At 45.4% G+C, this 25,991-nt stretch overlaps 1 protein-coding gene across 2 annotated transcripts in view; it reads right to left on the bottom strand.

Annotated features, from left to right (window-relative positions):
- ALCAM (activated leukocyte cell adhesion molecule) overlaps window positions 1-8,438 on the bottom strand; it is a 155,281-nt gene extending 146,843 nt beyond the window's left edge. For both annotated transcript variants that reach the window (XM_077296803.1, XM_077296802.1), the window contains exon 1: window positions 8,105-8,438. In XM_077296803.1, the coding sequence (XP_077152918.1) occupies window positions 8,105-8,162 (58 nt within the window). In that variant the 5' untranslated portion in view covers window positions 8,163-8,438. The remainder of the gene's footprint in view (window positions 1-8,104) is intronic.
- Window positions 8,439-25,991: the final 17,553 nt, after the last annotated feature.

The following is a 25,991-nucleotide window of genomic DNA, read 5'->3' as shown; positions in this document are numbered from 1 at the left end:
CGTGAGACACAGATGCAAAAATTGAGGCCTCCTGATTGGCATCCATGTCCCATGAATCCTCAGACTTGAATGGCCGATTCTGCTACACAAACATTGACCAATATAGGGTCTGCCCTGAGTCCCACACACTGATCTGGTGTGAAGTAACGTTAACTGACATGCTGCAACAATCCCATTAAGCTTTCAATGACCTCCATAAACAGAAGCACAAGCTGGAGGCGCCATCCTGATCGGAGGTGTGGAATTTATTCTCACTCAAGGAATCTCTGCAATAAATCCACGGAATGTGAATATGCGGGAGTGGCCTGCGAAGAAAGACGTCATCTATGGGGACTTGTAGAGCTGTCAATGACCACGATGTAAACTGTCAAGTGAACTGCGGAAATTAGTAGATTGAAAAATGGTTCATTTTATGCGCACACTCAGAAGATTATCTATCTTTACCGCAGATGCGTTCTGGGCCTTAATGATAAGGCAATGTTTTGCTTTCTTCCATCGTCACATACCCTATCTATGTACCCGAGGTTTTATTTTTCTATGTGAGACTGATGCCTAGTAAAATCTGGAAAAATACCAGGAATTCCGCTATTGTTTTTATACCATTAACCATGCAAAACCATGGCATACAGTGTAAACTTAATTCTCTACATCTACACGATCATGGCCATATTAATATTTTACTATTTTTACATATTAAAAAAAGATCGGATGTTATGATACCAATTATTAGGTTTGCAGATCTGGAGGCCTTTGCTATGACAACTTAATAATCTATGTAACCTAAGAGAATAAACAGATGGAGTCGGCGGATCCTCTGATCCCGGACACCACCCCTACACTACTTATTATAGAGCAAAAAGGGTCCGTGCCCACAATCAGGAACAGCAGCGTCTTGGATGCAGCGCACTTGCGTTCTACAATACAAGTACAGTGGATGGAATCTCTAGAAATCCCATGCCTATTGTGCTTCTATTTGCGCGGCATAAATTCACCCATGACGCAGGTTCGTGAGCCGCAGCATGTCAATTTCCACAATAGAATGCACTGGATGCGGTAAATCTGCATGGTTCACTTAACACATGTGGATTTACCTGCGTGGTTAGAAAGTAGTGAAAATAAGCTGCATTCAAAACGCAGCTAGTTCCTGATCGTGGGAACGTAGCCTAAGATCACACGTTCTTAATAGACAATGGAAAAAAGGCAAATTTGTGGTTCTTAAAGGGTTAATCAACGTAAGCGGTGTTTTACAGTTGTTGTGAACATATTTCATAACGGTGTCCACTTATAAGCCACAATCTAGTAAACTTTGCGTATGAAGTGCTCACTGTTGTCAAGGCCTCTGCTACCGGTCAGTGAACAACGACATACTAATGCCTTTGATTTCAGGACCGAAACTCTCACAAAAGGTGGCAGCAAGCAGCAATGTACTTTAGCTCCAGGAAATAAACATTGGTCCAATTACTACAACTAGAAATCTTACAAATGTTGGAAAACTTAAGTATAACTGAAATGTTGCCAAAGTTTTTGTTATACAATGAATAAACTTTAATTACATAGCACTGGATTAGCCCTTTTACAAATAAGTTACTGTCTGAAAATGATCTTGTTTAAATCAGGCTTTTTTGATAAGTCTTTTTTTTCATACTACGATTTTTAGTAAAAAAGTACTACTACGATTTTTAGTAAAAAAGTACAAAAAAAACTAATTTTGCAGATTTTCAGTCTTTTACCTCCTGTATTTTCAGGAAGAGATTTCAGCAGACTCATTATTATTATTAGAGGCAGGATTACAGTGACAGGTAAGACCTCTATACATGGCTGATGACACAGGATCCAACAATCACAATAGGCGATGTCACAGATGACCCTGCTTCCCCTTCACAATGACATTTGCACAGGCTCATTAAACACTTCAATGCAAAAGATAGGGTCTGAATACGGCTATAGTGGCTAATGTACGTGTATTTCCCGAGACAAAAAGAAGGGTGAGTCTAAAAATGACCCAGTGGCCAGTAAGAATGATTTATATTTGTTATTTTAATAGACTACACTATGTAAACAAAATAAAACTGTCAAAAATAATAAAAACATTGAAACACAAAAACAGATTTAATCAAGTCATTTTCTGATTATAGCTTCCCTTTAAGAGCATCTGTCACTAAAATACTGATCTCAGTCTATGGAACAATTACTATTCAATAATAAGATAAATATATTCTGCTGCAAATAACTAAATATTCATTAGGGGTCTCGCCCAGTGTCCAGCTACCACAGAGGAGGGTGTAGCACCTGACAGCTTGGTAATGTGACCTCGCATTCTCTAGCTTTAGTCAGACACATTCCAACCTTTAAGACTCATTTACTTCAACAGTTAAGCAAGTTGAGGATGAAATGATCTCGAAAAGGCCTAAAGTTAAAGATGACACAATTCCTTTGAATTTTAAGCCACAAAATATATATTTTCATCTTTAACATTTAAAAAATTACAAAAAGGAAAATGGACTGATACAAAAGTTTGGGCACCTTGCATGGTTAGTACCTAGTAGCACGCCCTTTTGAAAGTATCACAGCTTGTAAATGCTTTTTGTAGCCAGACAAGAGTCTTTCAGTTCTTGTTTGAGAGATTTTCATCCATTCTTCCTTTTAAATCCATTTGTGGAAGTCATTCCCTTTTTAATTTCAGCTTTTTTACAGATGGTGTTATGTTACCTTTGATCATTGTGGCCAGAGAGTTCTATTTTAACTTCATCGGTGCACAGGACTTGTTTCCAAAATGCATCAGGCTTGTTTAGATGTTCTATTGCATACTTCTGATGCTGAATTTTATGGTGTGGATGCAGGAGGTTTTCTTCTGATGACTCTTCATTGAGTGCCTTATTTGAGCAGGTGTCTCTGAACAGTAGAACAATGTAACACAACTCCAGAGTCTGCTAAATATTTCTGAAGGTCTTTTGCTGTCAAGCGAAGGTTCTAATTAGCCTCTCTAGCAATCCTACGAGCAGCTCTCACTGTTATGTTGCTTGGTCTTCCAGACCTTATCTTGACTTCCACTGTTCCTGTTAACTGCCATTTCTTAATTACATTTCGAACTGAGGAAAGGGCAACTGGAAAATGCTTTGCTATCTTCTCCTACTTTGTGGGCCTCCACATTTTCATTTTCAGAGTGCTATGCAGCTGTTTAGAAGAACCCATGGCTGCTATTTGGCACAAGGTTAGAGGAGGCTGGGTTTTATAAAGCAGGGAAATTTGCTGGCCTTTCCCGACGATGTTAATGAATGAGTCATAACCCTAACTTGTTAATTAAGGTCTGAAACCTTGGCAAAAGTTGTCTGAGCACACAAATCTCCAAGGTTATCCAAACATTTTCATTGTCCCATTTTCCTTTTTGTCATTTTTAAAATGTGAAAAAAAAAAATATTTTTTGCCTAAAATACAAAGGAAATATGTAATCTTTAATTTTATCCCTTTTAAAGATCATTTCACCTTCAACTTGCTTAACTGTTCACTATAACAGTAATTTTGACCAAGGGTGCCCAAACTTTTACATGTTACTGTATAGTATGGGCAACCAGTTCAATGACTGGCAGAGGGTGGAGACATTGGTATAGAGGCTGTACAAAAATATGATATTTTCGACTGAATTCAGGATAGACTGGAGAGGAGAGTGTTTAGTAAGAGGAGTCAGATTAGTAGACAGTTGCAGCTATACGGACAAGAATGAATCAAAGTAACATGAATAGTTTTAGCAGTGTCATAGGTAAGAAAAGCTCGGATTCTGAAGATGTTTTCAGGTGAAGGTGACATTACCTTCTTCACAGGCCAAAGAGCTCTTCTGTTCTTAAAATAGCAGTTGATGGAGGAGCATACAACCAGACCTGTTCATCAGCCTCCTCTAGCTGGAATTTCATTTTTCCTAAGTTCAGCGCGTTTCAATTGGAGGAGGCTAATGGACAGGTCTGGTCACATACTCCTCCAACAGCCACTTTCAGAACAGGAATGCTGTATGGCCTGTGAGGAAAACTACACTGACAACATGTAATATTTATATATTAGTAAGTGCTACAAAGTCATATCCTTACACATTTGTTAAAATGATAACATGCACTGTGCAAACACCAGGAATCACATTGTGATACCTGTCTAATGCAGATAAAAGCTCACCTTAAAAACAGCACAAAATCTGCGGTAATAACACAATAGAGGTAAATTCTTCAGAGAATCTGTTTCATCTAAAATTGAACCACAGATGTATTTTCCAATTGCTCATCAGCATTTAGGAATTTTGCACATGATCAGCTACCAAAGTTTTAAGGGGGTTTTCAGGGACTTTTCAAAATCTGACTGAGTAGGCATTGTTATAAAAAAAGCGTTACTGACCACTTAAACTTTAGTCGCTCTAGTGCCACCACCCTAGTGGTCTATGTCAGAGGAACACCGGGATTATGTCCCGTGCATCAATCATCTGAGCATTTAGGTTATATATTGGCTGTACTAGTCAGGTGAAGTCAGTTTTTCTCATCTGAGTGTTATTTGTGCATTTCATGGATGGCATTCATACCTCTGATAGTCTGTGGAGTAGTTCACATGTCTAATTTTTTTCCTTGGGCCAAGTGGTCCACACAAAAGCACGGAGACTTGTCCGATATTCATCCGAATGTCGAATCAATCTCGGCAAGGCAAGTGTACAGGTCCACGAAAAAAATAACGAAGCATGGATACCATCCCTTTTTCATGAACCGTTTGATGGGACAAGCTTGAGAAACTTCCATCAGTTTTGCTTTATTTTCATCTGACAAAATCTGATGAGACTCTGACCAAACTGAAGCTAAACACTGAAACACTGACCAGACTGATGACTCTCTAATAAAAGACGCGTATGAAACTTGGACAGTTTGCTGCGTAAAAGATCACGGACATTGGAATGAGCCCTAATTCAATGAGAAAATCCTGAAATGCATTGCAAATGTTTCATCACGTGCAGTCAGTAACCTTATTTAGCATTATTCTCATTCTTACGAGATAACCCTGCTCCCATGTCTACATTACTTCCTAGACTTATCTCACCAACACCTTACTCATAGCCCAGAAATAAATGGACTATGCTGTCATGTGCACCATAGTTCAGAAAAGTCCTTCCATTGTCTGAGGCTGGGTTGTGCCTGCTGCATGAAGCTGAACTAGTCATGTATTACAAGTGGTACCTTTCTGCCCTGAATTAGTCCATGGCCGCATTGTAATTCTTTGCAGGACACCATTGTAATTCTTAATAATGTAAGCAAACTGAAAAAAGGAGCTAAGTGCAGTCCACTGCGGACATTACATTCAGAGAATTCCTATCTGTATACTTTTGAATCGTTCCTTTTCTACGTCTGTGTCCACCTACTGATGTTTTACATACATCTGTCACATTACGGCACTGTTGAATTTCAATCCCCACATTTCCTCTAACTTGTATTGGCATTTTTGTCACAGTTAATTGTGAAGGCATTGTACAAAGAATACATTGCCACTGCCAGAAACAGGCTGTTTTATATAGTTAAGGCTCCGACTAGTAAAGTATGATACAGAAAATACAATTCTTTACCAGGCACGGTCCACTGAGCTGCAATAAAGTAGCTCCAGCTATAAAATATCAATAGCCCCCAGACACATCCCATGTAAAGCTCTACAGTTCTTTTATATAAAAGCGGGCTGACAAGCTTTCTACTAAAAATATGGACCATAAGGAGAATAAGACATGACAGTTCATATCTGAAGTAGTGTTTCCACAAGGCTGGTTAGCACATAACTGCAGTACATGATGCTCACAATACACATTGTATGGGCCATCAGCCCATATAACCACATTAAGGGCGAGTGCGCATGACCGTAAAAATCGGACCGGTGCTGTATCTTCACAGATAGCACTCAGCGCCATGTTATTCTAATGAGGTTATACATGTGTCCGTTTTTTCTTCAGATCGAGTCGATCCAAGGAAAAAAAAATCATAGCATGCATGCACAAGTTGCATCCGATTATCATTCATGTCTATGGGTCTGTGGAGAAAAAAAAAAATCAGAGTGCACTCAGATGTCATCCGAGTGTGGTCTCATTTTCACAGACTGGCAGAATGGAGAATTATTTTTACACTCCACATCCAAGAAAATCGGATCAATCTCTGATCAGGGTGTGATTAGCACAATCGGCCCGATTTTCTCAGATGAGAGTCGTGTGACCCCAGCCAAAGCCTCATTTATTAGATAACATCCATTTATACTGATACACTCTAATACATAACTGAAAGTTTACTTGTCAATTGCAATTGTATTGACCTGTCACAAAGCGCGATGGACACACCTCGTGAGGCCCAACACGCATTTTACGTCAACATAAGGTTCTACACATCTCCACTCCAAATTTTAACACTGGTAAATCAATGAAAGCAGAACTGGCTGCCTGTCAGAAAATAAAGAGTAAGTACAATGGCACTAAACATCCACATAGGAAGACAACATTCCATAAATATCAAACAGAGGTTGTATGATTAGCAAGGAACACTTCCTCCTGAGGAGCAACCGAACAGTCAGACAAACCAGAAGAACGTCAACTGTGTCCATAGGAGAAATGGACGCTGACAAAAGTGCTAGATGTGATCTGAGACACCGTGCCTCCGAGGATACGACCTAGAGGCTGCACAGCCTCATATATTCTAATGACGACGTGTCGGCATCAAAAAACTGATTTACAAACTGCAGATATTAGGTTTAATTGGGCTAAATTCCTGCCTACATGACGGCGTCGTACACCACACTTCCACTAGTTGGCAGCCTCGGTCCAGCCTAGTCTGTGCACATCGGATGTCATGATTTTGCAGGAATATGTGATCTTGTCAATGACTTGAAATACTTTCATCGCCTGAATGAATAAATACGCGCCATTTAAAACAAATTCTATTATTGTGTGGAAGCTCCGGACCGACCCATCATAATACATCCCAATTTCCTTTCTAGGTAATTATTATTTCTGCCACCAGAGAGATACAATTTAGCTATATCATGTGCAGATTAATATAAATGACACTTTGTATTTGCTAAAGAAAAGAGTAGAGATAACTGTGCACGATGCTGCCTTTACGGAATACAGCCAGCAAATTGCTTTACAATACTGGGGAGATGGATGCTGCTGTTAAATTCTGAAATAAAATTGTTTTATGGTCCACTAGCGCAGGCAGTTGGAGATGTGAGAGCGCTGGAGGATCAAGCAGTAGATATATGGCCACAAATCTCAGCACAGGAGGAAAGGGACGCTTTATCACTACTAGACAGCCCCTCGGTCACATCGCCCTAATACAGTGGTCCCCAAATGTCTCCAGAAGGACCCAACCCCAGGGGGCGCAGAGCCATGTTATCCCCCCACACCAGCACTAGATGATGAAGCCTTCAGTGCCAGCAAGTGGCCAAACCAGAAGAGCAGCTTGGCCAGACGCTGGTTCCGTTGCTCTTTTGTCTGGAGGAATGGTGGAGTTTCAGGACTCCAAGGAAAAGAAGAGTAAACAAGCTGAGCCCTAAGGAAAGGTAAATGTTAGCTCCAAGGCAAGGAGCCTAGAACCTGCAGATCACGGCAGCTCCATGCCCCTAGGAGGGGCACCGGGCACCAGGACGCGGTCGCCCCTTCACCTTTGTTCTGGTACCAGCAAAGAATCCAGTGAAAAGAGCACACAGATCAAATAGGGGTCCTGCAGAGTGTGAGTGGGGGGCTGTCCCAAGCCTCAGCAATAGTGGGAGATCAATATACAAGCAGGGACCCCAGCTCAGGTGTGGCAGATGGCAGGGGGCACACAGCAGCCCACCCTATAGTGGCATGGGGTGGGGGAGGGGACAGGGTCTGGGTGCCAGAGGGGGAAAGTTGAATGTCCTGGGAGAACAAAGCATCCTGCACCAGGGCAGCCACACAGCAAAGGAGGATGAGGGACCACCACACCACCAGGCTATGCCCAGACACCCACCCAAAGTGCTGCCCCCCAACAAGCCCAGCATGACGTCAGCACAGCACTCAGTGACGACAGAAACTTTGCTCCACAAGTGACAGAAGTTGCAGCCTGGCACAGTGATGCCCCCACATTACCTGTCCGCAGGGTGGCCGCACACAGCACACACACGGCCAGGATGGTACTCGCTGCCATCACCCCCAGATCCCACAACAGGCGGCTGACGCTGCGGTGCCCGGGCCGGCCGGGGTGGCACCTGTGGCGCTAGTGTCCGGGTACAGCTGGCCAGGGGCTCACACACGGTCCCAGTCCAGTCACACGGTCCCAGTCCAGGGCTCCCGGGAGAAGGCGCTCGTACAATCCGGCAGGTGCCGCACACAGGGAGGCTCCGTCCCGCAGCCGCTGCTCCCTCACACTGACTCCAGCGCTGCCTCCTCTCAGCACTGCCTGCCTACGCGCGCTCCCGACACTGAGCGCGGGCACTGCCAGTCACTCTCCCCGCGGTGCGGACAGGGCAGGACGTGAGCGCGCACAAACTTTCCCAGGTGTCGCCCCCCTCCTAAAACAATGTGTCAGTACACGTGAGCGCGCAGGCACATCTCCACAGGCGCCTTGTCACACGCGCGTCACACCCCCAGCCCGGTCCCCGGGTGGGATTGGAGCTGCAGGTGTCTGGCTGCGCGCTCCCGGGGACGGCAGGTGTCCGCCGCTGGCCTCCTTGCGGCGCTGCAGGACCTCGAGTGGAAAGCAGCAGAGCTCGGCGGGAACGCGCCTACGTGCAGCGAACACACTAAGCCCATTCGTGCCCCCTGTCCTGCTGTAACAATGGGACCGTCCCAGCAGTGACACTGCACCTGCACGGCATCATCCACTTAGTGAGGGGGAGGCGGCTGCTAATTCCTGTCATTCACACACTGTCACCCGCTCACTGTTGACGTGTTCCAGGGGATGCCCGCAGCTGTTACAGGTGCTCCAGCAGGCGGCCATGCACAGAAGGCTCCTGCTGGCGCTGTCTGAGGAGAACGAGCTGCGGGGGTATCCTGACCAAGGCTGGGCACAGTCCTCGGGCTGGCACTGCCAGTCACCAGCCTGCACCACACACTGAGCCCGGGCGGCCCTCGCCGCACTGTGTAGGACGTGTGTCGGCGGCGCAGGTGACAAAGTTTTTGCGCGGGCTTTGTCCGGGGCAGTGATGGATCGATTTCGTGGAATGTCCGTGGATTCCCGAGGCGATGACCTGTGCTGCTGCTCCCCGTGACTCACCACTTGTGACTTGGCCTCGAGTTTCACTTTCAGTCAGCAGTGTCATGAGAGGAATGCGGTCACGCAGATTTCCCCCATCGTGGGGATTTCTCAGGTGCTTTATGTGTGGTCGGATTCTATTTCCACTCCTAGTAGTGGGGGCTTTATATCTCAGCTGCGAATGACACCATGGGACCGAAATATAACTGACATGCAGCCATAGCTAGGGGTCCGCTCACACCTATCCTGAGGATTCCATCTGAAGACCCCCGATCAGTGTTATGCAGCAGGCACTACCCTGACACAATAGATTAGCGGGAAGGGTGGGTGTCCATCTGAATACTGATGGTTGGGAATTCTGATGGACCCTCTGACTGCGCTATGTAAGGCTACTTTCACACTTGTGTCGGTACGGGTCCGTCGCTAAGCGTCGGCGCGATGTACCGATGCACATTGTGAAAATTATGCACGACGTGGGCAGCGGATGCAGTTTTTCGCCGCATCCGCTGCCCATTCTAAAGTCCGGGGAGGAGGGGGCGGAGTTCCGGCCGCACTTGCGCAGTAGAAAATGGCAGACGCGACGTACGAAAAAACGTTGCATTGAACGTTTTTTCGCAGCGACGGTCAGCCAAAACACGACACATCCAGTGCACGACGGACACGACGTATGTCCATACGTCGCGATCCGTCGGCAATACAAGTCTATGGGAAAAAAAACGCATCCTGCGGGCACATTTGCAGGATCTGTTTTTTTCCCAAAACGACGGATTGAGTCGTACGTCACACAACGCAAGTGTGAAAGAAGCCTAAGACTCGTGCTATAGGGTGACGTTGTGCGTGACACCGAGGTCGCAGTGTGGCATTGGGCATGTGTCACAGAACAGGGCCCCTCTGCAAGAACTTTATATGGACCCTTTGTGGTCAAATAGCTGATAGTGCACAAGCCCATCTGATCTGTAGGCAGAAGTGGCCCCCTTACCTCTTGGGCCAAGATCTGGAGGCAGAAGTGGCCCCCTTACCTCTTGGGCCAAAATCTGGAGGTAGAAGTGGCCCTCTTATCTCTTGGGCCAAGATCTGGAAGAAGAAGTGGCCACCTTACCTCTTGGGCCAAGATCTGGAGGTAGAAGTGGCCACCTTACCTTTTGGGCCAAGATCTGGAGATAGAAGTGGCCCCCTTACCTTCTGGGCCCATGTGTGGTTGAACAGATTGTGCTAATGATAAGTCTGCCCACGCGTCTCACCCGCCTAACCTTTAGTGAATGTACTCATAGATGTCAGGGTTCACCATGAAGCTAATAAAAAACTTGGAAAGGAGGTTGTTGGGGCTTCTGCAGCCTCGGAGATTTGCCAATTCTACCCTTTCCTCTGAGCCTTTCAGAAGTTCCAAGAGAGTTTGCAAATATGAAATATGTTGTCACCAAAGTAATAACCACCTAAAGGGAATTTTGTACTTGACTTGAAATACCCTTTGGATACAGGCATGATCAATGGAGGATTGACCACTAGGAACCCCCAAAGGCTTAACTTGAAGATCTTTAGCCCAAGTGTAACATCTGTGCTATGACACTATTGGCACTATGTACAGTGTCATCTTTAATACTGATGGCTATATCAAAGGAGTGCTTGTGCCCCTTCTGACATACACCTGCAACCTCCGCACCTCTCTAGGTTCCCCTCTCTAAGGCTAGGGTCACACAGCCATAGATTCTCTCATCCGAGAAAAACATTTTTCCACCTTTTCCATTGTGTCAGTGCTCAGAGATCGGACTGTGCTCCGATGTGATCAAAGGGCAGTTTGATGCTTTCTATGCACTCATTGACTTGCATGGCTGACTGCAATCCAAGTATCAGATCAAACTCAGACATACTGCAATATTTTCCTCAGTCTGAGCTGGTCTGAGAAAAAGATCGGACCTGTGCACGGCCCAGTAGAATAACATTGGTCTGAGTGTGATCCAATGTTTTGTCGGATTGCATATACACCTGGCCTAACCCTCACTACACTGAGAAATGGGCTTATATAGATTCCTTGTTTTCAGAATCATGGTGATCCAGTGATGTAACTGTAGGTGTCAAAGATGTTGCTAGCAGAACTCATGGTCGTGGTTCTTTGGGAACAGCACAAACGATTATGATGCCAGACAGCTTCTGGGCTTTGTGTCCTGCAGCACATACAAGATCTTGACTTTGGCATCAGGAACTTGTGAACTTTTATGTACGATGCACTAAAATCAAGAAAAGCCTTAAAGGGAACCTGTCACCCTGTTTTTTCGGTATGAGATAAAAATACTGTTAAATAGGGCCTGAGCTGAGCATTACAATAGTGTAGTTTGTGGACCCCGATTCCCCACCTATGCTGCCGAAATACGTTACCAAAGTAGTCGTTTTCGCCTGGCGTAGTGGTGTGCGCATGCCCAAGGTCCCGAATCCTCTGCCAGGGGATTTAAAAGAGCGCGCTGTTCGTTATTTCATTGGTGATCGGTGGGTGCGGCCATCTTCCTTTGGCTCTGCTGGCCGCGGCTTCAGGAAAATGGCCGCCGCGATATCCATCTGCGCACGCGCGACATCCCGCGGCCATTTTCCTGAAGCCGCGGCCAGCAGAGCGCCGCTTATGCGCACGCGCGGCCAAAGGAAGATGGCCGCGCCCACCGATCACCAATGAAATAACGAACAGCGCGCTCTTTTAAATCCCCTGGCAGAGGATTCGGGACCTTGGGCATGCGCACACCACTACGCCACCAACGGAAAACTACGCAAAATCTGGGGGAAGACAACACGCCCTTTTGACCAGACCAGCCTGATTGACAGGCGAAAACGGAGACTTTGCAAAGGTATTTTGACAACTTAGGTGGGTAATAAACGCATAACAAACACACTAATGTAACGCCCACCTCTGCCCCTATTTAACGCTATTTTTATCCCATCTTCCAAAAACGTGGTGACAGGTTCCCTTTAATTAAGGCGAAGTATGTAAATGAATGCTGTTTTTCTGCTGGGTCAAGGTTTGTGGTGTTGCCTACAATTTTAGCCTTTATTACCACCATAGGATAAAATCTTTCACTCAACAATGATCAGCTGAATGACTCATAGAGCAGTTGGAATCAGTCATTCTTTCCTTAACCCCTTCATGACCTTGCCGTTTTTTGCAATTCTGACCAGTGTCCCTTTATGAGGTAATAACTCAGGAACGCTTCAACGGATCCTAGCGATTCTGAGATTGTTTTTTCGTGACATATTGGGCTTCATGTTAGTGGTAAATTTAGGTCGATAATTTCTGAGTTTATTTGTGAAAAAAACGGAAATTTGGCAAAAATTTTGAAAATTTCGCAATTTTCACATTTTGAATTTTTATTCTGTTAAACCAGAGAGTTATGTGACACAAAATAGTTAATAAATAACATTTCCCACATGTCTACTTTACATCAGCACAATTTTGGAAACAAATTTTTTTTTTGCTAGGAAGTTATAAGGGTTAAAATTTGACCAGTGATTTCTCATTTTTACAACAAAATTTACAAAACCATTTTTTTTAGGGATCACCTCACATTTGAAGTCAGTTTGAGGGTTCTATATGGCTGAAAATACCCAAAAGTGACACCATTCTAAAAACTGCACCCCTCAAGGTGCTCAAAACCACATTCAAGAAGTTTATTAACCCTTCAGGTGTTTCACAGCAGCAGAAGCAACATGGAAGTAAAAAATGAACATTTAACTTTTTAGTCACAAAAATGATATTTTAGCAAAAAAATTTTTATTTTCCCAAGGGTAAAAGGAGAAACTGGACCACGGACGTTGTTGTCCAATTTGTCCTGAGTACGCTGATACCTCATATGTGGGGGTAAACCACTGTTTGGGCGCACGGCAGGGCTCGGAAGGGAAGGAGCGCCATTTGACTTTTTCAATGAAAAATTGGCTCCAATCTTTAGCGGACACCATGTCGCGTTTGGAGAGCCCCCGTGTGCCTAAACATTGGAGCTCCCCCACAAGTGACCCCATTTTGGAAACTAGACCCCCCAAGGAACTTATCTAGAAGCATAGTGAGCACTTTAAACCCCCAGGTGCTTCACAAATTGATCCGTAAAAATGAAAAAGTACTTTTTTTTCACGAAAAAATTATTTTAGCCTCAATTTTTTCATTTTCACATGGGCAACAGGATAAAATGGATCCTAAATTTTGTTGGGCAATTTCTCCTGAGTACACCAATACCTCACATGTGGGGGTAAACCACTGTTTGGGCACATGGTAAGGCTCGGAAGGGAAGGAGCGCCATTTGACTTTTTGAATGAAAAATTATCTCCATCGTTAGCGGACACCATGTCGCGTTTGGAAAGCCCCTGTGTGCCTAAACATTGGAGCTCCTCCACAAGTGACCCCATTTTGGAAAGTAGACCCCCCAAGGAACTCATCTAGAGGCATAGTGAGCACTTTAAACCCCCAGGTGCTTCACAAATTGATCCGCAAAAATGAAAAAGTACTTTTTTTTCACACAAAATTTCTTTTAGCCTCAATTCTTTCATTTTCACATGGGCAACAGGATAAAATGGATCCTAAAATTTGTTGGGCAATTTCTCCTGAGTATGCCGATACCTCATATGTGGGGGTAAACCACTGTTTGGGTGCACGGCAAGGCTCGGAAGGGGAGGCGTGCCATTTGACTTTTTGAATGGAAAATTAGCTCCAATCGTTAGCGGACACCATGTCGCGTTTGGAGAGCCCCTGTGTGCCTAAACATTGGAGCTCCCCTACAAGTGACCCCATTTTGGAAACTAGACCCCCCAAGGAACTTATCTAGATGCATAGTAAACACTTATAACCCCCAGGTGCTTCACAGAAGTTTATAACGCAGAGCCGTGAAAATAAAAAAATAATTTTTCTTTCCTCAAAAATGATTTTTAGCCCAGAATTTTTTATTTTCCCAAGGGTAATAGGAGAAATTGGACCCCAAATGTTGTTGTCCAGTTTGTCCTGAGTACGATGATACCCCATATGTGGGGGTTAACCACTGTTTGGGCGCACGGCAGGGCTCGGAAGGGAAGGCACGCCATTTGGCTTTTTGAATGGAAAATTAGCTCCAATCATTAGCGGACACCATGTCGCGTTTGGAGAGCCCCTGTGTGCCTAAACATTGGAGCTCCCGCACAAGTGGCCCCATTTTGGAAACTAGACCTCCCAAGGAACTAATCTAGATGTGTGGTGAGCACTTTGAACCCCCAAGTGCTTCACAGAAGTTTATAACGCAGAGCCATGAAAATAAAAAATAATTTTTCTTTTCTCAAAAATGATTTTTTAGCCCACAATTTTTTATTTTCCCAAGGGTAATAGGAGAAATTGGACCCCAAAAGTTGTTTTCCAGTTTCTCCTGAGTACGATGATACCCCATATGTGGGGGTAAACCACTGTTTTGGCACACGTCGGGGTTCGGAAGGGAAGTAGTGACGTTTTGAAATGCAGACTTTGATGGAATGCTCTGCGGGCGTCAGGTTGCGTTTGCAGAGCCCCTGATGTGCCTAAACAGTAGGAACTCCCCACAATTGACTCCATTTTGGACACTAGACCCCCAAGGGAACTTATCTAAAGTGTAGTGAGCACTTTGAACCCCCAAGTGCTTCACAGAAGTTTATAACGCAGAGCCGTGAAAATAAAAAATGTGTTTCCTTTCCTCAAAAATATTTTTTTAGCCCAGAATTTTTTTATTTTTGCAAGAGTAACAGGAGAAATTGGACCCCAAAAGTTGTTGTCCAGTTTCTCCTGAGTACACTGATACCCCATATGTGGGGGTAAACCACTGTTTTGGCACACGTCGGGGTTCGGAAGGGAAGTAGTGACGTTTTGAAATGCAGACTTTGATGGAATGCTCTGCGGGCATCAGGTTGCATTTGCAGAGCCCCTGATGTGCCTAATCAGTAGGAACTCCCCACAAGTGACCCCATTTTGGAAACTAGACCCCCCAAGGAACTTATCTAGATGTGTGGTGAGCACGTTCAACCCCCAAGTGCTTCACAGAAGTTTACAACGCAGAGCCGTGAAAATAAAAAATCATTTTTCTTTCCTCAAAAAAGATGTTTTAGCAAGCAATTTTTTATGTTCACAAGGGTAACAGGAGAATTTGGACCCCAATATTTGTTGCCCAGTTTGTTGTGAGTACGCTGATACCCCATATGTGGGGGTAAACCACTGTTTGGGCACACGTCAGGGCTCGGAAGGGAAGTAGTGACATTTGAAATGCAGACTTTGATGGAATGGTCTGCGGGCGTCACATTGCATTTGCAGAGCCCCTGATGTGCCTAAACAGTAGAAACACCCCACAAGTGACCCCATTTTGGAAACTAGACCCCCGAAGGAACTTATCTAGATGTGTGGTGAGCACTTTCAACCCCCAAGTGCTTCACAGAAGTTTATAACGCAGAGCCGTGAAAATAAAAAATAATTGTTCTTTCCTCAAAAATTATGTTTTAGCAAGTAATTTTTTATTTTTGCAAGGGTAACAGGAGAAATTGGACCCCAACAGTTGTTGCCCAGTTTGTCCTGAGTACGCTGGTACCCCAAATGTGGGGGTAAACCACTGTTTGGGCGCACGTCGGGGCTTGGAAGGGCGGGAGCACCATTTGACTTTTTGAACGCAAGATTGGCTGGAATCAATGGTGGCGCCATGTTGCGTTTGGAGACCCCTGATGTGCCTAAAACAGTGGAAACCCCTCAATTCTAACTTCAACACTTACCCCAACACACCCCTAATCCTAATCCCAACTGTAGCCATAACCCTAATCACAACCCTAACCCCAACACACCCCTAACCACAACCCTAACCGCAACACAACCGTAACCCTAATTCCAACCCTAATCCTAACCCTAATCCCAACCGTAACCCTAATCCCAACCCTAACCACAATTGTAACCCCAACACACCCCTAACCCTATCCGTAACCCTAACCACAAGCCTATTCTTAACCCTATTTCCAACCCTAGCCCTAATTCCAACCCTAACCCTAAGGGTATGTGCCCACGTTGCGGATTCGTGTGAGATTTTTCCGCACGATTTTTGAAAAATCTGCAGGTAAAAGGCACTGCGTTTTGCCTGCGGATTTACAGCAGATTTCCAGTGTTTTTTTGTGCGGATTTCACCTGCAGATTCCTATTGAGGAACAGGTGTAAACCGCTGCGGAATCCGCACAAAGAATTGACATGCTGCGGAAAATACAATGCAGCGTTTCTGCACGGAATTTTCCGCACCATGGGCACAGCAGATTTGGTTTTCCTTAGGTGTACATGGTACTGTAAACCTGATGGAAAACTGCTTCGAATTCGCAGCGGCCAATCCGCTGCGGATCCGCGGCCAATCCGCTGCCATTCCGCTGCGGATCCGCGGCCAATCCGCTGCCAATCCGCTGCAGATCCGCGGCCAATCCGCTGCAGATCCGCGGCCAATCCGCTGCGGATCCGCGGCCAATCCGCTGCGGATCCGCTGCCGATCCGCTGCGGATCCGCGGCCGATCCGCTGCCGATCCGCGGCCAATCCGCTGCGGATCCGCTGCCGATCCGCTGCGGATCCGCGGCCGATCCGCTGCGGATCCGCGGCCGATCCGCTGCGGATCCGCTGCGATCCGCGGCCGATCCGCTGCGGATCCGCTGCGATCCGCGGCCGATCCGCGGCCGATCCGCTGCGGATCCGCGGCCGATCCGCTCTGTGTGCACATGCCATAACCCTAACCCTAACCCTACCCGTAACCCTAACCCTACCCCTAACCCTACCCTGTCATGATCTCTGCAAGCAGAGATCATAGCAAGCCTATAGAGGGACAAGCTCTCGGAAGATGGAACTATACTGACCATGAACTAAGCCTGCCGCGCAACTAGAAATAGCCAGGTAGCATTTCCTATTTATTGCTAGATGCCCAGCTCTGGCCTAAGACCTAAATAGCTAGCAGAGGGAAATATAAGACCTGGCTCACCTCTAGAGAAATATTCCAAAGAAGACAGTAGCCCCCCACATATAATGACGGTGAGTTCAGATGAAACAACAAACGCAGCAGGAAAATAGTCTTAGCAAATTTGAGGTCCGCTTACTAGATAGCAGAAGACAGATAGTATACTTTCATGGTCAGCAGAAAAACACTAACAAAACACCATCCAGAGATTACCTTAAACTCTGGCATTAACTCATAACACCAGAGTAGCAATCCCTGATCAACGAGAGCTTTCCAGACACAGTAACAAAACTTCAGCTGTGAACTGGAACAAATAGGCAAACGAAACATGGACAAAAGTCCAACTTATCTAGTAGTTGTCAGAAGCAGGAACAAGCACTGAGAGGCATCAGATAACATTGTTGACCGGCAAGAAACCACCAGAGAAATGAGCTTAAATAGCGACACCCACTACTGATGGAACCAGGTGAAACAGGAAAGAGGATGACAAGTCCAATTCCACAAGCGGCCACCGGGGGAGCCCAGAATCCAAATTCACAACAGTACCCCCCCCTCAAGGAGGGGGCACCGAACCCTCACCAGATCCACCAGGGCGACCAGGATGAGCCCTATGGAAGGCACGAACAAGATCAGAAGCATGAACATCAGATGCATTGACCCAAGAATTATCCTCCTGGCCGTAACCCTTCCAGTTGACCAGATACTGGAGTCTCCGTCTGGAAACACGAGAGTCCAAAATTTTCTCCACAACGTACTCCAACTCACCCTCAACCAACACCGGAGCAGGAGGCTCAACTGAAGGTACAACAGGCACCTCATACCTGCGCAATAACGACCGATGAAAAACGTTATGAATGGAAAAGGACGCAGGGAGGTCCAAACGGAAAGAAACAGGATTAAGAATCTCCAATATTCTATAAGGGCCGATGAACCGAGGTTTAAACTTAGGAGAAGAGACCCTCATAGGGACAAAACGAGAAGACAACCAGACCAAATCTCCAACACAAAGCCGAGAACCAACACGACGATGACGGTTGGCAAAACGCTGAGTCTTCTCCTGGGACAACTTCAAATTGTCCATAACCTGCCCCCAGATGTGATGCAATCTCTCCACCACCGCATCCACTCCAGGACAATCCGAGGATTCCACCTGACCGGAGGAAAATCGAGGGTGAAACCCCGAATTACAGAAAAACGGGGACACCAAGGTGGAAGAGCTGGCCCGATTATTGAGGGCGAACTCTGCCAATGGCAAAAAAGCAACCCAATCATCCTGGTCAGCAGAGACAAAACACCTCAGATATGTCTCCAGGGTCTGATTAGTCCGCTCGGTCTGGCCATTAGTCTGAGGGTGAAAAGCAGATGAAAAAGACAAATCTATGCCCATCCTAGCACAGAATGCCCGCCAAAATCTAGACACAAATTGGGTACCTCTGTCAGAAACAATATTCTCAGGAATACCGTGCAATCGGACAACATTCTGAAAAAACAGAGGAACCAACTCAGAAGAAGAAGGCAACTTGGGCAGAGGAACCAAATGGACCATTTTAGAGAAACGGTCACAGACCACCCAGATGACAGACATCTTCTGGGAAACAGGCAGATCTGAAATAAAATCCATCGAGATGTGTGTCCAAGGCCTCTTAGGAATAGGCAAGGGCAACAGCAGTCCGCTAGCCCGAGAACTACAAGACTTGGCCCGAGCACAAATGTCACATGACTGCACAAAGACTCGCACATCTCGTGACAGGGAAGGCCACCAGAAGGATCTTGCCACCAAATCCCTGGTACCAAAAATTCCGGGATGACCTGCCAATGTAGAAGAATGTACCTCAGAGATGACTCTACTGGTCCAATCATCCGGAACAAACAGTCTATCAGGCGGACAACGATCCGGTCTATCCGCCTGAAACTCTTGCAAGGACCGCCGCAGATCAGGAGAAACGGCCGACAAAATTACTCCCTCCCTAAGGATACCTGTGGGTTCAGTATTACCAGGAGAGTCCGGGTCAAAACTCCTAGAAAGGGCATCTGCCTTAACATTCTTAGAACCCGGTAGGTATGACACCACAAAATTAAAGCGAGAAAAAAATAAAGACCAGCGCGCCTGTCTAGGATTCAGGCGCCTGGCAGTCTCAAGATAAATCAAATTTTTGTGGTCAGTCAATACCACCACCTGATGCTTAGCCCCCTCTAGCCAATGGCGCCACTCCTCAAACGCCCACTTCATGGCCAAAAGCTCCCTATTCCCAACATCATAATTCCGCTCTGCGGGCGAAAATTTGCGAGAAAAGAAGGCACAAGGTCTAATGACGGAGCAGTCGGAACCTTTCTGCGACAACACTGCCCCAGCTCCGATCTCCGAAGCGTCAACCTCAACCTGAAAAGGCAGATTCACATCAGGCTGACGTAACACAGGGGCAGAGGCAAAACGGTGCTTAAGCTCCTGAAAGGCCTCTACAGCATGAGGGGACCAATTAGCAACATCAGCGCCATGTCTGGTCAAATCAGTCAGTGGTTTAACGACATCCGAAAAACCAGCAATAAATCGGCGGTAAAAGTTGGCAAAGCCCAAAAATCTCTGAAGACCCTTAAGAGAGGAGGGCTGAGTCCAGTCACAAATAGCTTGCACCTTGACGGGATCCATCTCAATGGAAGAGGGAGAAAAAATATACCCCAAAAAGGAAATTTTCTGGACCCCAAAAACGCACTTAGACCCCTTCACACATAAAGAATTAGACCGCAGAACCTGAAAAACTCTCCTGACCTGCTGGACATGAGAGTCCCAGTCATCAGAAAAAATCAGAATATCATCCAGATATATTATCATAAACTTATCCAGAAAATCGCGGAAAATATCATGCATAAAAGACTGGAAAACTGAAGGGGCATTAGAAAGACCAAAAGGCATGACCAAATACTCAAAGTGGCCCTCGGGCGTATTAAATGCGGTCTTCCACTCATCCCCCTGCCTGATCCGCACCAAATTATACGCCCCACGAAGATCAATTTTAGAGAACCACTTAGCACCCTCTATACGAGCAAACAAATCAGTAAGCAATGGCAATGGGTATTGGTACTTAACAGTGATCTTATTCAGAAGCCGATAATCAATACATGGTCTCAAAGAGCCGTCCTTTTTTGAGACAAAGAAAAACCCAGCTCCCAAGGGAGAAGAAGATGGACGAATATGTCCCTTTTCCAAAGACTCCTTTATATATTCCCGCATAGCAGCATGTTCCGGCACGGACAAATTAAACAAACGACCCTTTGGATATTTGCAACCCGGTATCAAATCTATGGCACAATCGCACTCACGGTGCGGAGGTAACGACCCAAGCTTGGGTTCATCAAAGACGTCTTGATAATCTGAGAGGAACTCAGGGACTTCAGAGGGAATGGACGACGAAATAGAAACCAAAGGTAAGTCCCCATGAATACCCTTACATCCCCAGCTCAACACAGACATTGCTCTCCAGTCCAAGACTGGATTGTGAGACTGCAACCATGGCAATCCCAGTACCAAATCGTCATGTAAATTATACAGCACCAGGAAACGAATAATCTCCTGGTGATCCGGATTGATACGCATGGTTACTTGTGTCCAGTATTGTGGTTTATTATTAGCCAATGGGGTGGAGTCAATCCCCTTCAGAGGAATAAGAGTCTCCAAAGGCTCTAAATCAAAACCACAACGATTGGCAAAGGACCAATCCATAAGACTCAGAGCGGCGCCAGAGTCAACATAGGCGTCCGTGGCAATGGATGACAAAGAGCAAATCAGGGTTACAGACAAAATAAACTTAGACTGAATGGTGCCAATGGAAACAGACTTATCAAGCTTCTTTGTACGCCTAGAGCATGCTGATATAACATGAGTAGAATCCCCACAATAGAAGCACAATCCATTCTTCCGTCTAAAATTCTGTCGCTCGCTCCTGGACAGAATTCTATCACACTGCATACTTTCTGGCGTCTTTTCCATAGACACCGCCAGATGGTGCACCGGTTTGCGCTCCCGCAGACGCCTATCAATCTGAATAGCCATTGTCATGGACTCATTCAGACCTGCAGGCACAGGGAACCCCACCATAACATCCTTAACGGCATCAGAGAGACCTTCTCTGAAAGTTGCCGCCAAGGCGCACTCATTCCACTGAGTAAGCACAGACCATTTACGGAATTTTTGGCAGTAAACCTCAGTTTCGTCTTGCCCCTGAGATAGTGCCATCAAAGTTTTTTCTGCCTGAAGTTCCAAATGAGGTTCCTCATAAAGCAAGCCCAAGGCCAGAAAAAACGCATCCACATCGCGCAACGCAGGATCCCCTGCTGGCAATGAGAAGGCCCAATCTTGAGGGTCACCCCTGAGCAAGGAAATCACAATCCTAACCTGCTGAGCAGGGTCTCCAGCTGAACGAGACTTCAGGGACAAATAAAGCTTACAATTATTTCGGAAATTCTGGAAGCTAGCTCTATTCCCTGTGAAGAACTCCGGCAAAGGAATTCTCGGCTCAGATACTGGAGCATGTACCACAAAATCTTGTAAATTTTGTACTTTCGTGATGAGATTATTCAAACCCGCAGTTACACTCTGAAGATCCATTATTGTCAGGTGCACACAGAGCCATACAGAGATGAGGAGGAGAGAGAGAAAAAAGACTGCAGCAAGGCAAACTGGAGGGAAAAAAAAAAAAAAAAAAAAATTCCAGCAGACTTCTTATAACTCTCCTTTCTCAACCTGGGTCTTTAACACTTTATTGGCCGGTCAAACTGTCATGATCTCTGCAAGCAGAGATCATAGCAAGCCTATAGAGGGACAAGCTCTCGGAAGATGGAACTATACTGACCATGAACTAAGCCTGCCGCGCAACTAGAAATAGCCAGGTAGCATTTCCTATTTATTGCTAGATGCCCAGCTCTGGCCTAAGACCTAAATAGCTAGCAGAGGGAAATATAAGACCTGGCTCACCTCTAGAGAAATATTCCAAAGAAGACAGTAGCCCCCCACATATAATGACGGTGAGTTCAGATGAAACAACAAACGCAGCAGGAAAATAGTCTTAGCAAATTTGAGGTCCGCTTACTAGATAGCAGAAGACAGATAGTATACTTTCATGGTCAGCAGAAAAACACTAACAAAACACCATCCAGAGATTACCTTAAACTCTGGCATTAACTCATAACACCAGAGTAGCAATCCCTGATCAACGAGAGCTTTCCAGACACAGTAACAAAACTTCAGCTGTGAACTGGAACAAATAGGCAAACGAAACATGGACAAAAGTCCAACTTATCTAGTAGTTGTCAGAAGCAGGAACAAGCACTGAGAGGCATCAGATAACATTGTTGACCGGCAAGAAACCACCAGAGAAATGAGCTTAAATAGCGACACCCACTACTGATGGAACCAGGTGAAACAGGAAAGAGGATGACAAGTCCAATTCCACAAGCGGCCACCGGGGGAGCCCAGAATCCAAATTCACAACACTACCCCTAGTTCTAACCCTAACCCTAGTGGTAAAAGAAAAAAAAATATTTTCTTTATTTTATTATTGTCCCTACCTATGGGGGTGATAAAGGGGGGGGTTTATTTATTATTTTTTTATTTTGATCGCTGTGGTAGAACCTACCACAGCGATCAAAATGTACCTGTAACGAATCTGCCAGCCTGCAGATTCGGCGGGCGTACTGAGCATGCGCCCGCCATTTTCCAAGATGGCGGCGCCCAGCGAGGAGACGGCCGGACACCGGGAGGATCGGTAAGTATGAGGGGGTGGTGGGGGGGTGGATCGGAGCACAGGGGGGGGGATCGGAGGACGGGGGGAGCGGACAGGAGCACGGGGGAGCGGACAGGAGCACGGGGGAGCGAACAGGGGGACGGAGAGGACCGGGCCACATAACGGACGACTGGGGAGGAGATCGGGGGCGGTGGGGGGGGCCAGTACATGATTTCCAGCCATGGCAGATGCTATTGCAGCATCGGCCATGGCTGGATTGCAATATTTCACCATTTTCATAGGTGAAATATTGCAAATTGCTCTGATTGGCTGTTGCACTTTCAACAGCCAATCAGAGCGATCGTAGCCACGTGGGGGCAAAGCCACCCCCCCTAGGCTGAAGTACAACTCCCCCTCTCCCTGCAGATCGGGTAAAATAGGAATTAACCCTTTCACCCGATCTGCAGGGATGCGATCATTCCATGACGCCGCATAGGCGTCATGGGTCGGGAAGGGGTTAATAGATTAATACAAGATCAGTAAGGCAGAAACCATAATACTAGAAACAGTCCCAAGCCTATATATCCGGGCCGTTACAGGCAATACCCATGGATACTCCTAGCAAGGATGCATACATAAAGAATTGAGTATACAAAGTAAAGTAAAAAGAATTGTATTTTAATAGATCATTAAGTACTTACAAGCCAATACAAGATAAAAGACCATATCAATGACAGAACCGTTTTAGGCAGAATTCGGGTGCAGAAGAAATAGTATGGTGTAGCACCACAGATATAGTAAACATTAACTTTTATTTTATATTGAACTCTTTTTTATATTGAACTCCTTTTGCTCTACTACACTTCTTTTTGTCTTTTGTGGTACCTTCTTCACAATAGACTATGTTTATCATATGTTATTGAAGTGACTTAGCCGTCATTTAATAGGACTATGGGAATAACCACAGATATAGTGCAGTAAGGGAGAGCCTGGTAGAAGAATCCGTTTCTATATAAAGTGACAGTGCTGCTAATTCAGTTGAAGTGCTGTAAGAGATTCATGGAACCGCATCAGTGAAACAGGTTAAATAGTACAAAGGTAAGTTACTAGTAACAGTAGTAATAATACTGATGGCGGTGACATGAATCCCACATTCAGTGGCTCTTACCCATATATCTGTGGTGCCACACATGCTGCCCTAACGCGCGTTTCGCGTTGGCTTCCTCAGGGGGCCTTAATAGATATAGCAATCGATATTAAAGTGGCAAAATATACCATTAAGCGCTTCTTCATTTTTAACAGAGTTGTTTGGTCTTTTTTCTATTGTCCAGATATCACAGATTATATATGGCACAAATGTCTATCATGTCTCATTAGTGGAGAGCCATTTTTAATGTATTGGGATCAAAGCATTGCTGATGACAAAAAAAAAACAAATTGCTGCGTAGAAATGGGACAGGTACAGGGATTTTTGAAACCAAATCCTTAGTTGAAATCCACACTAAGGCCTCATTCAGACTTCTGTTTTTCATGTACGTGTTATATCTGTGTTTTTCATACCCATTAAAATTGATGGTCCTATCCATACATCTGTGTTTTGCGGACCATTTGTCTGTAAACAAAAAAAATCACAAAAGATGTCCATTTTAATCTAAGTCACAGATCAAAAATACCCAAACAAATCCAGGGGTCCATGAAAATTCCAGACAGGACACGGATGGCAATATGTTCTCTGTTGGGGATTAACAGATGATTTGCAATGTCTTATTTTTTCATACATAGAAATCACAGATGCCACACTGATGAAACTCTGATACAAATCACTGACGACATTCAGACTTTTTTTTCCGTAGTTGAAGAATCACTGATGTCTGAATGAGGCCTTAGTATGATTGTTATTCCGTGACCAGTTTACGATGTGCTGGTGAAATGGTCATAGTCACAAAGAACCCCCAAATACAGGTCCTTCTCAAAAAATTAGCATATAGTGTTAAATTTCATTATTTACCATAATGTAATGATTACAATTAAACTTTCATATATTATAGATTCATTATCCACCAACTGAAATTTGTCAGGTCTTTTATTGTTTTAATACTGATGATTTTGGCATACAACTCCTGATAACCCAAAAAACCCGTCTCAATAAATTAGCATATCAAGAAAAGGTCCTCTAAACGACCTATTACCCTAATCTTCTGAATCAACTAATTAACTCTAAACACATGCAAAAGATACCTGAGGCTTTTAAAAACTCCCTGCCTGGTTCATTACTCAAAACCCCCATCATGGGTAAGACTAGCGACCTGACAGATGTCAAGAAGGCCATCATTGACACCCTCAAGCAAGAGGGTAAGACCCAAAAAGAAATTTCTCAACAAATAGGCTGTTCCCAGAGTGCTGTATCAAGGCACCTCAATGGTAAGTCTGTTGGAAGGAAACAATGTGGCAGAAAACGCTGTACAACGAGAAGAGGTGACCGGACCCTGAGGAAGATTGTGGAGAAGGACCGATTCCAGACCTTGGGGAACCTGAGGAAGCAGTGGACTGAGTCTGGTGTGGAAACATCCAGAGCCACCGTGCATTCCCCAGGTAAAGCCACTTTTGAACCATAAACAGCGGCAGAAGCGCCTGACCTGGGCTACAGAGAAGCAGCACTGAACTGTTGCTAAGTGGTCCCAAGTACTTTTTTCTGATGAAAGCAAATTTTGCATGTCATTCGGAAATCAAGGTGCCAGAGTCTGGAGGAAGACTGGGGAGAAGGAAATGCCAAAATGCCTGAAGTCCAGTGTCAAGTACCCACAGTCAGTGATGGTGTGGGGTGCCATGTCAGCTGCTGGTGTTGGTCCACTGTGTTTCATCAAGGGCAGGGTCAATGCAGCTAGCTATCAGGAGATTTTGGAGCACTTCATGCTTCCATCGGCTGAAATGCTTTATGGAGATGAAGATTTCATTTTTCAGCACGACCTGGCACCTGCTCACAGTGCCAAAACCACTGGTAAATGGTTTACTGACCATGGTATTACTGTGCTCAATTGGCCTGCCAACTCTCCTGACCTGAACCCCATAGAGAATCTGTGGGATATTGTGAAGAGAAAGTTGAGAGACGCAAGACCCAACACTCTGGATGAGCTTAAGG

The sequence above is a fragment of the Ranitomeya variabilis genome, chromosome 3, assembly GCF_051348905.1.
Source record: "Ranitomeya variabilis isolate aRanVar5 chromosome 3, aRanVar5.hap1, whole genome shotgun sequence".
In the NCBI taxonomy this organism is placed as follows: Eukaryota; Metazoa; Chordata; class Amphibia; order Anura; family Dendrobatidae; genus Ranitomeya; species Ranitomeya variabilis.
This window is presented reverse-complemented; position numbering and strand designations above follow the sequence as displayed.